This window comes from Callospermophilus lateralis, chromosome 15 (assembly GCF_048772815.1).
Source record: "Callospermophilus lateralis isolate mCalLat2 chromosome 15, mCalLat2.hap1, whole genome shotgun sequence".
Classification (NCBI taxonomy): domain Eukaryota; kingdom Metazoa; phylum Chordata; class Mammalia; order Rodentia; family Sciuridae; genus Callospermophilus; species Callospermophilus lateralis.
In genome coordinates, this window is record NC_135319.1 from 40637807 (window position 1) to 40651956 (window position 14150).

At 33.4% G+C, this 14150-nt stretch overlaps 1 protein-coding gene across 5 annotated transcripts in view; it reads right to left on the bottom strand.

Annotated features, from left to right (window-relative positions):
- The window catches only part of Herc4 (HECT and RLD domain containing E3 ubiquitin protein ligase 4), a 183922-nt gene that overhangs the window by 75349 nt on the left and 94423 nt on the right, over nt 1–14150 (bottom strand). For 4 of the 5 annotated variants that reach the window (XM_076834176.1, XM_076834173.1, XM_076834172.1 and 1 more), the window contains exons 17-20: nt 10538–10561; nt 8171–8269; nt 6598–6765; nt 6222–6365 (exon numbers count right to left, since the gene is read on the bottom strand). In XM_076834176.1, the coding sequence (XP_076690291.1) occupies nt 6222–6365; nt 6598–6765; nt 8171–8269; nt 10538–10561 (435 nt within the window). The remainder of the gene's footprint in view (nt 1–6221; nt 6366–6597; nt 6766–8170; nt 8270–10537; nt 10562–14150) is intronic. The other variant, XM_076834174.1, reaches the window with a different exon arrangement.

Sequence of the window (14150 nt, forward strand, 5' to 3'; positions counted from 1 at the left end):
TCAAACTAAAAAGTTTTTTCTCGGCAAAAGAAACAATAAGAGAGGTAAATAGGGAGCCTACATCCTGGGAACAAATCTTTACTCCTCACACTTCAGATAGAGCCCTAATATCCAGAGTATACAAAGAACTCAAAAAATTAGACATTAAGATAACAAATAACCCAATCAACAAATGGGCCAAGGACCTGAACAGACACTTCTCAGAGGAGGACATACAATCAATCAACAAGTACATGAAAAAATGCTCACCATCTCTAGCAGTCAGAGAAATGCAAATCAAAACCACCCTAAGATACCATCTCACTCCAGTAAGATTGGCAGCCATTATGAAGTCAAACAACAACAAGTGCTGGTGAGGATGTGGGGAAAAGGGTACACTTGTTCATTGTTGGTGGGACTGCAAATTGGTGCAGCCAATCTGGAAAGCAGTATGGAGATTTCTTGGAAAGCTGAAAATGGAACCACCATTTGACCCAGCTATTCCCCTTCTCGGTTTACTCCCTAAAGACCTAAATAGAGCATGCTACAGGGACACTGCTACATCAATGTTCATAGCAGCATAATTCACAATAGCAAGACTGTGGAACCAACCTAGATGCCCTTCAATAGACGAATGGATAAAAAAAATGTGGCATTTATACACAATGGAGTATTACTCTGCATTAAAAAATGACAAAATCATAGAATTTGGAGGGAAATGGATGGCATTAGAGCAGATTATGCTAAGTGAAGCCAGCCAATCCCTAAAAAACAAATGCCAAATGTCTTCTTTGATATAAGGAGAGTAACTAAGAACAGAGTAGGGATGAAGAGCATGAGAAGAAAATTAACATTAAACAGGGATGAGAGGTGGGAGGGAAAGGGAGGGAGAAGGGAAATTGCATGGAAATGGAAGGAGACCCACAGGGTTATACAAAATTACATATAAGAGGAAGCGAGGGGAAAGGGAAAAATAATATAAGGGGGAGATACGAACTGCAGTAGAGGGGGTCGAGAGAGAAGAGGGGAGGGGAGGGGGGATAGTAAAAGATAGGAAAGGCAGCAGAATACAACAGACACTAGTATGGCAATATATAAATCAATGGATGTGTAACTGATGTGATTCTGCAATCTGTATGTGGGGTAAAAATGGGAGTTCATAACCCACTTGAATCAAAGTGTGAAATATGATATATCAAGAACTATGTAATGTTTTGAACAACCAACAATAAAAAAAAAAAAGGCTGGAGATGTAGCTTAGTGGAACTTCCTACAAGAAATGCTAAAATCTTCATCAGGCTGATGAAAGGATGCATCACAGTAATACAAAGTCATAGAAAAAGAATTCTGGCAAAGGTAGCTATACAGATAAATATAAAAGCCAGCATTTTTGCATTTTTAATTTTAACTCCTTTTTTGTATAATGTTTAAAACATATATAAAATAAATATAAATCGATGTTAATGGGCACACAATATACAAAGACGTAACATGTAACAACAAAGTAGGAGACAAAGGTATTTAATAGCAGAGTTCCTACAGACCATTGAAGTCGGAGTTGGTATTAATTCAAACTACACTATTACAAATTTAAGATGTTAATTATAACTCCAAGGCAACAGTAAGAAAATAACTAAACAGAAAAGGAAATAAGCAGGAAATCAAAGTAAGTACATAAAAAAAACAAACACCAAAAGGGCAGTAATGGAGGAATTAACAAAAAAAGTATGATATATATTAAAAAAGAGCAAAATAAAATCATTTCTTTATGAATTACTTTAAATGTAAATGATTAAACTCTGCAATCAAAGACTGGCAGAATGTTTTAAACAAGATCCAACTATATACGATCTACTGACTTATCTTATTATTATTTTTTTAATATTTATTTTTTAGTTATCGGTGGACACAACATCTTTGTATGTGGTGCTGAGGTTTGAACCCGGGTCGCACGCATGCCAGGCGAGCACGCTACCGCTTGAGCCACATCCCCAGCCCTACTGACTTATCTTAGATCCACAGATACAAGTAAAATGAAAATGAAAGCTTGGAAGAAAGATATTCCATGATATTAATAAAAGAGAGTTGAAATGAATATGCTAATAATAGACAAAATAAACTAATACTAGACAAAATTGTTAGAAAAGACAAAGGCATGCTGAGAAAAGAATTCATCAAGAAGTTGTAACAACTACAAACATGTATTAACAACACAACTACAAAATACACTGAAGGGAGAAATGTTATTCTATAATTAGAGTCAGTGGCTTTAAGATCCCACTTGCAGTGGCTGGGGATGTGGCTCAAGCGGTAGAGTGCTCGCCTGGCACGCGTGCGGCCCGGGTTCGATCCTCAGCACCACATAGAAAGATGTTGTGTCCGCTGAAAACTAAAATAAATAACTAAATATTAAAAAATTCTCTCTCTCTTAAAAAAAAAAAACCCACTTGCAATAATGACTAAAACAACTAGACAGATAAGTCAGGAAAAAAGAAAAATATTATAAATTGAGACCTAACAGACATACATAAAACACTCTACCCAATATAGAAGAATACACATTCTTTTTTTCTTATTTTTTGGTGGGGGGCGGGGAGTACTGGGGATTAAACTCAGGGGCACTCAACCACTGAGCCACATCCGCAGCCCTATTTTGTATCAGGTTCTCACTGAGTTGCTTAGTATCTTGCTAAATTGCTGAGGCTGGTCTTGAATGCCCGACCCTCAGAACCATTAGGATTACAGGCCTATGCCACCACGCCCAGCTAGAATACACATTCTTTAAAAGTGTACATGGAACACTATCCAGGCTAAACAATATGCTGTGTCAGAAAACAAATCTCAATAATTTAAAAAAGACTAGAATGATTTAAAAAAATCTCCAACCACAATGCAATGAAATTAGAAATTAGTATCAGAAGGAAATCTGGGAAGTAGAAAAATGTAGAAATTAAGCAATACACTCTTTAAAAACAACCAACAAAGAAGAAATCAAAAAGAAAATTAAAAAATACTTAGACTAGAAAGATGAAAACATAATATTTGAAAACTTATGGGATACAAAGAAAGCAATGTTCAGAAGGAAAAGAACCTCAAGTTAACAACTAACTTTACATCCTAAGGAGCTAGGAAAAACAATCTGTAGAATAAAGAAAATAAAAATAAAAGATTAAAGTGGAGATAAAATATATAGAATAGGTAAATACATTGAAGCAAGAAAGCCAGAAGTTGTTTCTACTAACTAAAAGATCAACAAAATTTACAAATCTTTCAGCTAGAGGGTACAACAGGAGATTGAAACATCAGCAATTACACACAGTAGCTTCTTAGATCCCAGACTTGCTTTTATTTCTAATAATCATGTCTTCATCACATCTCATTCCCATGGTTATACGGAATACTCCAAATCTCAAATGCAAGCTTTCTCTAATTTATCAGTATCTCTGACTTTCTCAGTTCCTCTTACAATTTGATTCTACCAATATCTACAAGCTATTGACTTCAACAATTACTTATTGATATTATCTCCACATCAAGTCCTCTTAAAGCTTAAATTCCATGATACATTAATATAATCATTCTCTTTTGCCATACTCACTTGCTAAAAACCACAACCTTGTTCAAATCAACAGTCTTTGTCTTTACCTCTATCCATGCAAACTGGTTTCATTTTAAATTTAGTAACGTTAAGCTTCAAGTGAGTCTTGAAGATTGCCAGTCTAATCCTACATTTATTTATATGGTTAACTTATTTTTCCATTCCCCTCAGGATAACTTCACACCTTCTCCTTCCTCAAATCTTCTATACATTTTCTGTACCTTAACTCTTTAAAGACTTTGTGTATTATTTCATTGTAAACCAGAATCAGTTCCAAGAATTTTGACAACCTCCTACTATCAAAATTATCAAGTCATCTGTACATACACACACACTCTCTCTCTCTCTCTCTCTCTCTCTCTCTCTCTCTCTCTCTCTCACACTCTCCCCCCAACCCCTCTTGAGCCTTCCCTCCTAATACAGATCTATATATCTAATTATAGTCAATCCTCCACTACTACATAAACCTATCCTTTCTTTGCAACTAAAGGATCTTGCTCCTACAATTGACAGCAGTGTTTTTACTTTCTCAGTAATTAATCACAACATGCAAACATGCTATAATTTCCCACCCAAATTGTTTATTTATTTAGCAGTACTTGGAAATGAACCCAGGATCTGTGCATGCTAGGAAAGCACTCCACCACTGAGCTAAACCCAGCTCTTTTTAAAGTTTTATTTTGAGACAGGGTCTCATTATGTTGCCTAAGCCAGCCTTGAACTAGTCAATTTTACTGTCAAATCCTCCTGAGTACTGGCACGTGCCACCATACCAAGCTAAAAGGTCTCCTCTTGATAAAACATGTACACTATACCCTGATTTTTAAAAATACCAATTTTAAAACACTTTAAAGATTCAAGAATTGCAATACTGGAGTTTCCACATATCCTTCACCTAGGTTTCAGCAATGACAATAGCTTACATGACCACAGACAAAATAATAAAACTGACTTTGGTATATAATATATTGCAGCCTACTTGTATTTGTTAAAAAAAAAAAAAGGGCTAATTCACAAAATTTATTTTAAAACTAAGTTATAGTTTTAAACTAGTTTATAGGGAGTAAATAGGTTAAATTTTAACTTTTTTAATATCTTATTTTATAGATTTAACTTTGGAACTAAATAAATATTTTATCTTCTTCTAAAACTAAATTAAACAAGGAATCCCTGAAAATAAAACACAATTTAAATGTTTTTATTGGTGGAATAACCAGTATATAAGAATTTCAAGTGATATCAAAACATTCTTTAGCTGTGTATCTATTAGCACATAGGATAAGGACAAAAAGAACAATTTAAAAAAAATTTTTCGCTAATCATAATACTGGCAGTATTGTTAGATAATAAATGTTTAAGTCTGGAACAGCTTGTCCAACAAGTACACCCGGCATCAAGGGGTTGCCGAGAAGTACTAAAATTACTTCAAGGGAACTAAGCAACAATTTAGTTTAGTTTAGAACTAAGCAACAAATCCTGGACAAAGACAGGAAAATATGAGCATTAATAAAAATAACATATACAATGTATTAAAAAATACCAAATATATTGAAATCCATGAAAACAAAGTAGTACTTGAAAATAAACCAAAAAATGAATTATCAACACTGAGATCCCTAATGAACAGGCTTATTTTTTTTTTAATATTGTTGTCAATGGATCTTTATTTTATTTATTTATATGTGGTGCTGAGAACCGAACCCAGTACCTCACATGTGCTAGGCAAGCGCTCTATCACTGAGCCACAACTCCAGCCCCCAGACTTATTCTTTTAAAAGATTAGTAACTAAATAGAACCCTTTTCCATACCAACTTGAGAATCAACTCAACCTACTGGAACTAAGGAATCAAACAGTGTAGGAAAATTTCTCTATATAGAAATATCCAAATTAGGAAATAAAAAAGAAATATTAGAATCACAGTAGCAATATTTGCAACCTCTAAAAAATTAATGCTCAGGTACTGAGCATCAATGACTGTTATTATCACACAAGACAGCCAGTGGAAGAAAAACTAAATAATAAAGATTTTTATGACATAAATATTCAATTAAAATACCTTTTAACTGAGTTGTGGCAAACTAAACCATTCATTTTACTTAATCATAAGTCAGCAAATTTTTTTCTGAAAAGAGCCAGATGTAATTATTTTAGGCTCTGTTGGATTATATCTGCTGAACTCTTTCTGTTGTTATAGCTCAAAAGCAGACACAGATAACAGGTAATGAGTATGACTTTATCTATAAAAATATGTGGTGGCAAGATTTTGGCCCATATACCATAGTTTGCCAACTCTTCCCAAAAAGAAACATAAATAACCTCTGATGATAAATTAGCTCTTCCCAGAAGAAAAGTTATTCTAGCAATTATGATTCAATTCCCAAACTGAAGTAAACAGAAGGAAAAGGTCAACATTATTTTCAGGGTAACCATTCCTTATTAAATTTTGTATAATCTGAAATACATGGTAAGCATTAATGTGTTTTGACAACTCTTAATCTAATAGTTTAAAATTTTTCAAATTGTATTAAAGCAGATCTCTGAACAAAATATGTCAGGAATTCAGTAATAACTCTGTTTCTGGGGTAATTTGATTAATCTACACATATATACAAAGTAGTAAATTAGATGGTTGGATATTTTACCTTATCTGAAAACCAAATGAGCCTGGAATCTTCATAATATCTAAACATGCCATATTTAGGATCCAATAATTCCCTCATGATGAGCAAAAAAAATTCTTTTCGTACCCCTCCTGCATCCACAGCATCTTCTCCAACAAATATAACCTAAAATAGCAAAACCCAAACACTGAATAAACTGTAAGAAAATATGGTAAATTGTGGAGGCCTTGTAACATGCTATATATTACTAATAAGAGTTCAGCAATTCACAGGTTTTTATAAATTTTGTAATTATATTATTTTATTTATTAAGTCTCAAAGATACACTAAAAACAAGAAAACTTAAAAGAGCTTCTAAATAAAAGTCCCAATTATACAAAAGAATCTGGCAAATTACCTTGAGTGGCTTTTTGTAATCTATGTTCTTTGTTTTCCTAAGGACTTCCATTGCATCTCCTACAATATTTTCTCTACGCACCACTAGGATTAAGCAGGGATTCACAGATTCAATCACTGGGAGAAAAAGAGAAGAGACGTTCTGTCTGTGGGCCTGGTCAATAGCCATCTAGAAAACAAAAGATTAAAAAATTTTAATAGCAATGCTATGAAGAAGCTACTGTGACTGTACAGGCTAACATCTACTATCGGTTAGATGGTATGCTATAATTTCAAGAATAATTCCTAAATTATTGAATTCACACAGCATCTAGTTATAGCATAAGAACTTAGCAAACTGACCATAAAGCATACCCTTTTGAAAATTTTTATATTAATGCAGAACTCACAAAATTATTAAGGTAAGCAAGCACAGAATCTTGCTAAATCTGAGCACTGTTTTTTCCTAAAGATGTAATAATAACTGCAGGGTCAGGATGGAGAGAGAAGCAAAAAAAAAAAAAAAAAAAAAAAAAACAGAATAAAACAAACCTTTAAAGAGACTATAAAACAATTTGGCCAAGGAAGTACATTGTATCTTGTTCTAAAACAAAATATACCATATTTAAAGCACAAGTCATTAAATTATTTTAAGAAAGAATTTTTTTTAAAAAAATACTGGTTTACTAGCTGTTAATATATACAACCCTACAAAAATATTTTATCTGGTGATGAAAATGAGCACATCTCTAAAATACTCCCTACTATTTATTATTAAAATGTTTGGAAGGACTTAGAAAAACAAATTCATTTATCTGAAAAGAATAAAAATTTGGGTGTTTTTGATTTTTTAAAAGTCTTTTTAGAATATTAAATGTTCAAATCTCTTTTTTAATTGTTTTCTTAATCCTTAGCACTTATAGTCATACATTCTATACCTGAGTAAATTCAACATCTTTTTTATTTACAAGTGATAAAGCAAATCTACTGTAACTCTTCAAAGTCATAATGTAAACTAAAATTAAATGTAATATAAACTAAAAATCTTCATTAGGAATGAAAAAAAATACTCAAAAACAGGAAAAATCAGGAAGAAAGGAACAGGAGAGAGGAATAAAAGATTACGATTACCAACCTCAGGAAAAGATTTTATTATTAAAACTTTATTCAAGGAAATTTCATATCCTCCTAACAAGTAAACAGATGCTTCCCACTTGAATATCAACTCATCTCTAGTTATTTATATTTTTTACTATGTATATAAATGACAGAGAACAAAGATTTTGAAACAAGTTAACAATATCAAGTAAACTAGTAAGAAAAATCACATATTTATATAATGAAAAAATAACATATAATCTTTTAAGGATAAATTATTCTATCTCCATCAGAGCACTTTTTTGTAAGTAGTTCTCATAGGTACACAAGTCTTCTTTCTGGCTACTCAAGGTACTCTGTAAATGACACACTACAATGTTACAAAATGTCCCCGAAGATTACTGATTATGGGAAAGTATCAAATATTTATTTTTTAAAAACATCACCAAAACAATTTTTAAAATATTCTCAAATCAGGTTATTATACAATATTTTACCTGCATCTGTAAAACTGCATCTGTTTGTAACAGAGTAGTTTTTGCTTGGGCATCAAATACAAATGGATATGTACAGATTGTAACAGGGATATCTGCCAACTGGAAATAAAAAATCAATATATTAGTTCAAGTGATTTGTGATATATTTGCTGTGGGTGCTGTAATATCTTGTAAAGATGATCACATTCTTGGTTTATTTAGTTATCTAGTTCGGGAATTACGAAGAAAACATGTTGCTTATTTCTGAATATAGAATTTTTACTGATAATTACATAAAGTACTTGAATAAGTCTAATTCCTAATTTTAGGAGGTAACCATATAGTTAAGAGCCTGTAAAATCATAAATAACAAGTATCTTTTACTTAGCATATGTTAACTCTAAGTTTCAATGAATTAGGTTTATTCTACAATTGAGAGCTCCCATGTTAAACACTATGTCCAGCTCTAACATGTTAGGACAACTATCCTAGCAACTGAAACCACAGAAAATTAATCACCCCATCCTTCATATAGCAGATACATAGTGAGTGGCATTGCCAAAATTATGAACCAAAGAACATTTTCACACATTTAACATTCAAGATAATTTTTCATTAGTGTTATTATTCTGTTGGCTGTTAAAAGTTATGAGAGCTGATCTCAGAGTACCATTAAGACACTTTACATTTATTTATCCTAACACAGTGACTGAATGCTATTCTAACAGTACATAAAAATACAAAGAATTATAATCAGTAATCACACATTCTTGCAGTTAGAGGATGACTATTTCTACCATCTACCCAACAAGGTAATATTTTTGTGTCAGCTCTGAGATAATCTCTGCTATGAGGCTTTCAAAAAAGAATATGAAACAATACCCTTCTTTTTAAGTGACTAGAAAGTTCTTTATATTGTCTGAACCTGTATTTCTATATATCACTTGCCTTTGTTTTGCCTCTGTAGGCAAGTGTACATGGTTTAAATATTTGAGGTCCTAACCATGCTTTCCCTCAATTGTCTTTATTCTGTGCGAAACATTCCCAATTTTTCTGACCATTCTTTTTTTGGGGGGCAGAGGTGTAACCAGGAATTGAACTTGGGGGCCCTTAACCACTGAGCCACATCCCCAGCTTTATTTTGAATTTTACTTAAAGATAGGGATTCACTGAGTTGGCTTACAGCACCTCACTTTTGCTAAGGCTGGCTCTGAACTTGCAATCCTCCTGCCTCAGCCTCCAGAGCCACTGGGATTACAGGTGTGCCCCACTGTGCCCAGCTTAACAATTCTTAAAATGATACTGTTTCCAGCTCTTTCCTATCCTATATCTGTATTATTTTTATTTCTCTCTCTCACCTTGGGCCACCAAAACCAAACTAATCAAATATTGTCTAATCACTTTCAACTTTGTTCTCAATATATAAGACACATGCTAAGTTACATGCATTTTACAGTCAATGATCACTCTTCAATATTTGTATGTGACAAAGTTTGCTTCTATCCTGTATTTGTTTTAACTTAGCTACAGATCATGGAGTCATTTTACTTCTCTGAAACTCAAAAAGATTTAGATATTTCTAAAGTCCCCTTTGGCTTCAAAATAATTTCCTTTTTCTCTTTTTTGTTTTGCAGTGCTAGGATGGAACTCAGGGTTTTGTGCATGCCAGGCAAGCACCCTACCATTGAGCTGTATTTCCAGCCCTGTTTAACTGATTTATGTACTACTTCTGTTTGAGAATGAGGAAGCAAACAATATAAAACGTGTAATTTCAATCTAACTCAAAGTACTTCATTGGTTCAAATGCTGGGAAAAGACTATCAAATACATAAACAAAAAAGCAAAGCAAAACCTAACATCTATAACAGAGAAAAGAAGTGCTATAATGTTCCCAAGAATTAAAAGGTGGTTCAGGGCTACTGATTACTTAGGTCAAATTTGATACATTAAATACATGAGACAAAGTAAAAAAGATGATTATACAAAGTTTAATTTAGTGACCATTTCAAATATCAATTATTAGTTTTAGAAATAATCATTTTACATCTCTAAAGTATTCTTTGCTTTATTAGGTAGCCATTTGTCAAATTTTAAAAGTTTTTCCCCCCCTAAGGGAACATTGCATTTTATACTGGAAGATAAGGAGAAGAGCAACTATTTTTTAAAGCAATCTTATTGAAAGGCATCATACAGAGTAATGTTAACTAAAGTAAGTTTAAATATTCAGAAAATTCTTCTGAAATGTTATACAGAACAATCTGTATAGACAACTTTTAAAAACACACACACACACACACACTTTTTTTTTTTTTTTTTAATCACACAAAGGGGAATTTTTGGAAAAACAGTATATCTATTCTGGACACAAGACTATTACACCAAACTTACCTCAGTTAATCCATGGCTGACATCCTAAAACAGCAGTGCAGAATGCAACAATAATGAGGAAAGATCAATGTTAGTGTCCAAATTTATTTCTATTCAAAGTAGCATTTCATATGCTTTGCTACAGTTGAATATTGAATTAACAAGGTAGAAAATACATCTACAACAAAACTTACCCTTCCCATATGCCCCTTATGTAAGTGTAACAGTTTGTTTTAGGTATCCTGTGATCCTAAAATTATCAAAGCCTGAATATAATAAAATTTGGTTTCAGCAAATAAGTATCCCCATTTGTAGAATTTAGGTAGAATAAGGAAACTAGTCCTAAACCTGATGTCATCTTGAAGAAATAATTTTATGGCTCAGATTCTTTACTGAGAAAATATCTCTGACTTTAAAAGCCTTGGTTAATCTGGACAAAGTCAAGTGTTTAACACATTAAAATGCTACATGGAGACAACCTGAAGGATAATAAGCCACCACTCATTTTTATTTGCCAAAAACAAGTTAAATACAAGATTTTTTTTTATCTTGAGGTATTTATTGAATGTTAAAAAAACAAGATATTTTATATTATGTATTTTTAAAAACAAAACACTGAGGTTAAGTAGAAGAAAATATACATTTATGAAGGTAATAATGGAAATTATAATGAAAGCTTACCATTTCCTTGAAAAGGAAAGTACACTTTCTTTTGGAATGCTTCCATATATGGTTTAGATTCATGAAAAGTACTAGAAACTTCAGATATATCACTAAATCTGTGGATGGTGCCTTATGTAATGAAGAACTAATTTTAACCAAAGATAGGGTATTTGCCCTAGGCTGCTGAGAGGTAATCTATAGGCGTTTGAAATACTAAGTCTGATAGGAGTGTCTTTATTTGCCTAAGGTCTTTATCCATGGACAATATAACAATGTGATTTACCATGGGGCCTTGGGTCATATGATACCAGTTATATCTCTAGAAAAGGTCAGCCACATAAGCAGGATGTGACTGAGTCCCAATAAATACTCTGGGCACCAGGGTTCAGGTGAGTTTCACTGGTTAACAATCTTTTGTGATATCACAGACACCAATGCAGGTAACTAACCCATAACTTCCCGGGAAAGAAAAGCAAGATATTTTGTCTTTGGGACCTTAGACTCTGCTGTATGTGCTTCTTCCCTTGGACATTTTAATATGTATCCTTTCCCTGTAGTAAACTGCAATTATCAGTCTAATAGTTTTCCGAGAGTGCTGTGAGTCTGAGTGTAGTCTGGGGAACACATCCCTTACCCTAGCTGGCAATTGGTATCAGAAGTGAGGATAGTCCTGTGTGGAATTTCTAACTTTGTAGTTGGCTAAATTTTCATACGCCTTGATGAATTTCACTGGAGGCTTTAAGATATTAGCAAAGATTTAATTAAGGTTTCTCACTATACTGTACTTACAGCCAAAGTAGTATAAATATAACCAAACATGACTCTATGCAAATCCTTTTCTAAGAAAGAAAATAACTGACAATAGTTTCTTTCAGGGCTGGGGGTAAAACTCAATGGTAGAGCACTCTCTGGGTTTGATTCCCAGTATTGAAGGGGGAAGATAAAATAAGACAGAATAAACATTAGTGTTGTAAAGTAGCTCAAATATAATTCAACAAAGTAGTACTGTCAAAGGAAATCTGGAAGGAAAGAAAAGTGGTAGTGGTCGTGGCAAAAAAACTGTGAGGTCAACTGAAGGTTTATTGCTAAACTAGCTCTAAATCCACATATGCAGCACTATTAGCTGTTACTTAAGTGAGCAACTTGAAACTGGGTTAAGGTGTGTCTAATTTCAGCTACTTGATGTCCCAGAAGGTGGAATGACAAAGGACTAGATGAAGTGTTCAAAGTTAGGATTTCATGATCTAAACTGGACTTCACTAAGGATGCTTTAAACATCAATGATTTTTTATTTTAGTTTTTGTAAACAAGGGGCATAATACAGAATTACTCTGAGAAGATATAAAGAAAAAATACTGAACATTAATTAAGGCAACTCAAATAAAAAGGGTGGTCTTGGCAGTTAAAAGAGAAATAAATATTTCTAAATTATGTTTGATGATCTAATGCATAGAGCAAGAATATGACATTATGATCACTCCAAGAATTCCTGCAACGTATTAATGTCTTTAAAAATGATAAGGGAGCTTTAAAAAAAGCAAAACAAACATTAGTGTTGTAAATAATGGATTTTTCTGGGAAATACTACAACTACAAGGGAGTACAAATATACTTTAGTCAACATCCTTATTTTATTAAATGGGGAAGAAACTCAACTTAGGCAAGTTAAATACTGGTATATCTTCCCAAAGCTTCTCTATTCAGCTGTTCCACAAGTCTATCTTTTTATTTATTTTGCTGGTGAGCAGGTCATGTTGCTATCTCGGCAGCTATCCACAGACAATATGCAACAAGTTAATTCCATAGCACAAATACAGTGATGATTCAGGCATAGCACCATTAATATTGAATAAGTAAGATTTGTGACATATGTGGTATCAAGGGCTAAAATTCTCACAAATTTACCCATTATTTTTGTTAGTACAAATGGTCTAAGGCAGTTGGGTGCAGAACACACACCTATAATCCTAACGATTTGGGAGGCTGAGGCAGGAGGAATGCAAGTTCAAAGCCAGCCTCGGCAACTTTTAAAAAGGGCTAAAGGATGGGCGAAGTAGCACATGCCCATAATCCCAGGGGCTCTGGAGGCTAAAACAGGAGGATCGCGAGATAAAAGCCAGCCTCAGCAATGGCGAGGCGCTAAGCAACTTAGTGAGACTTGTCTTTAAATAAAATACAAAATAGGGCTGGGGATGTTGCTCAGTGGTCAAGTGCCCCTGAATTAGATTCCTGGTACCAAAAAAGGGGGGGGGGGGTGCTAGAGATGTGGCTCAGTGGTTAAGCTCTCCTGAGTTCAATCTCTGGTACAAAACAAAACAAAGTCTAAAGTCATTTGGATCTGGCATGTGTCTCACATAAGCATATTCCAGTTTTTGAAAAAAATAAATCTTAAAAAAACAACTTGAATCTCACTGTAATTCAAACACGATAGCCCCAATTTAGACCCTTCTATATTTTATGCTTAATGTGTCAATTTTTATTCGCTATATATTGATATGCATGTATAGTAATAAAATGTATAAAAGGGGAAGAAAAATGGCAAAGAGTTCGGTAGTTACCTACTAACTAAGGTGTTTTCATAAGCAATTCAACAGCAAAGTTAAATGAGGGTATGAGATGTGCAAGTCAGTACCGAATCAAGGAAGTAGAAAAAATCACCAAATAGCAGAAGATAAAAAAAGAGAAAAAGACAAAATATACATGCTCCTTTTATGTTGCCAAAGGGTCACAAGCAGAGGGAGATAAAAAGCAAAGGAATCCAATTGCATATTTTCACACATCAAAATCAGAGCCTTGGGAACAAAACCACAGACTAGATAGTAACTAGCAGGAGTAAAAGAAATCAAGCAAAGATTTCACAAAGACATTTAACCAGAAAGACATGAAAAAGGACAGGAGAATGGAAGGGGATGAGGTGGAAAATTAGGAAATCTCAGCAAAACAAAAGGACATATCCCTTAGCTGAAGTGTT